The sequence below is a fragment of the Lupinus angustifolius genome, chromosome LG10, assembly GCF_001865875.1.
Source record: "Lupinus angustifolius cultivar Tanjil chromosome LG10, LupAngTanjil_v1.0, whole genome shotgun sequence".
NCBI classification, from domain to species: domain Eukaryota; kingdom Viridiplantae; phylum Streptophyta; class Magnoliopsida; order Fabales; family Fabaceae; genus Lupinus; species Lupinus angustifolius.
In genome coordinates this window covers 12397339-12399811 of record NC_032018.1, presented here as the reverse complement: position 1 = coordinate 12399811, position 2473 = coordinate 12397339, and the positions used below count along the sequence as shown (strand labels likewise).

At 38.5% G+C, this 2473-nt stretch overlaps 1 protein-coding gene across 1 annotated transcript in view; it reads left to right on the top strand.

Annotated features, from left to right (window-relative positions):
- Positions 1-148, top strand: part of LOC109358027 (probable mediator of RNA polymerase II transcription subunit 26b) — an 8770-nt gene extending 8622 nt beyond the window's left edge. Inside the window, exon 10 of the mRNA XM_019602093.1 lies at positions 112-148. Within this exon, the coding sequence (XP_019457638.1) occupies positions 112-148 (37 nt within the window). The remainder of the gene's footprint in view (positions 1-111) is intronic.

Here is a 2473-nt window from a genome sequence, read left to right as displayed (position 1 = left end):
GTGCAAATAGATTTTATTGTATTTTGAAATATCGTTACTTAATTCTTTGTAATATGAATGTACAAGGAAATATTTAGTGTATGTAAAACATCTTACTTTTGTATCTTACAGGTTTCAGTCACGGAGCGAGATGCAACTTGTTTCGTGAATCTGGTACTTTGAATTAAGGTGGAGTATTTGAAGTTTTTGAATGTTAAAGCCTACTAGTCAAAAGCTAAAAATTAATTCAGATTTCCAAGTTATCTTAACTCAGTATTTTAATTATTTTATTGACAAATATTAGTATATTAGAATTTTGTTGTGTATGAAACTTGAACTACAACTTTTTCACTCTATTTTTTAAACCCTTCCCCCGAATTTTAAACTTTAGCTTAACAAGTCGGATGTAATGAAAGGGGCTGTGAAATTCATGTCCGATGGTGCACAATTTTTATACCATATATACTTTATAATATTTGTTCCATCTTTTGGTTAAATAAAATTTTACCAATATAATTCAGTTATGATATAAAATTTTATATACTTAATCATTAATGTTATAGTTGAATCAGTCATCAACTTAATCAATTTTTTTTATAACTGAAGTGCTATTGCACCAATATATTAAGATATAAAGTCAATACACAAAAGGAACCATTACAACTTTTTAAACCTATAATTCGGGAGGTTGTCCCTATTCCTTTGGAAGTCATTTCGGATGAACTCAGGCATGACATTCCACCAGTGATTCGATCTAGTATTGATTCCAAAGCTGGCTAACTTATCAGCACAAGAGTTGCCCTCTCTAAAGATATGCGATATGATGAAGTTCATTGATGCCATCTTAATTTTACAAAGATGCCATCTGTTTTGGAGCTTCCAAAGGACTGAGGCATTCCCCTTAAAGATGTTCACTACCATTATGGAGTCACACTCAAGCCAAAGAGTATTCCAGCCTTTGTGATGATCTAACTCCACTGCTGCAATGGCAGAATGCAGCTCAGCAAACAAAGAGCTTTCAATGAGTAAATAGGAGGAGAAGCAGGCAACAAAATCACCCATGTAGTCTCTAAAAATGGCCCCACCCCCTGCTAGGCCAGGAGAACCATGAGCTGCATCACCGGTGTTAGCCTTCATCCAACCCATGGAAGGAGTCTTCCATAAGACTTCCACTATATTAGGAGCCTTACTGATGTTTGGGTTAATGTTCAGAGACTTGAGCAGCAAGAAATCCCTGAGTGAAGAAGAGAAAACAACTTTGGAACCTTTGCCCGAAAGAGCGGTTTGCCACTTGATCCTGCAAATAACTTGAGCTAAAGAGAGTTTTTTGTCATTAAATCTCAACTGGTTTCTAGAGAACCATATTGAGTTAATGGTGTGGATAATGGATGCAGTTAGCACCTCCTTCACATGAGAATTTCCCTGCTTGATGCAGGACTTGAAGATCATTGAAATTGAGGACAAATCAAAGCTTATTGAGAAGAGACTTCTCAACCATCCCCAAAGGTAAGAGGCAAACGGACAAGAGAGGAATAAGTGTTCAGAGCTCTTAATGCTAGACCTGCAGAGAGAGCACATAGAGGTCAGGCTGCACCCTTTCTACTGCAGATTTTCATCATAGGGGGCCTTATTATGAAAAATCCTCCAAACCAGAAAAGATTGTGAAGGAGGAATGAAGCTTGCCCAAATCAGCTTGCACCAGGAGGACCCAGGGGGTTAAAATCAACTTTGATGTAGGCATTTCTGAGATCAAGGACAACATTCTCAGAATTCTTCCTAATGAGCTTGTTGTAACGTCCCAAAAAATACTCTTTATTTATTACGCGGAAAAGTGAGTAAAAAATTTTCTTTTGAATTGGTGACATAAAATTGTTTCCTTTTAAAACCTTTCTTTTCCGGGACATCACATTAAGTAACATATAACGCGAAAATCAAAATCGGTTACCTAAGGGTAACTGAAATGATACAACATTTCCTGAATATACAACTTCATAGATATATATAATGGGTTAAGTCATACTCAGTTCATACAGACTAGGTTAGTAAAGGCGGAAACTACATCGCTACTAACATATACAAAATCCAAAGAAACGTAGCCCCCACCAAAAACAAAAAGGGGACATCGACTGGTCCATAAGCTGACTCGAAAGATTCCAGGAATGTTGGACCCCTCACTCGGTCCTCCTCCTCTTCCGAGTCAGACACGAGGTCAATCACCTCCACCGAGCTCTCTATATTTACGAGCTCAACGACCTCGTCATCCTCTTCCTCCATTTCATTATGCCATAACCCAATGGCATAATTCAGAGGGGATGACATTCTCACAATCGGAGCCTTCTTGCAGGGACCTCCCCCAAGACCACTGCTCCTCTTGGCTCTACTGGATGAAGGAGTATCCAAACAATCTTGCCACGTCCTGACTGGCGAGTATCGAAGTCCAACCTCTAGAGACATCAGCCTCTTTGGCGGCAAAGTGAAGGAAGTGTCAATATGG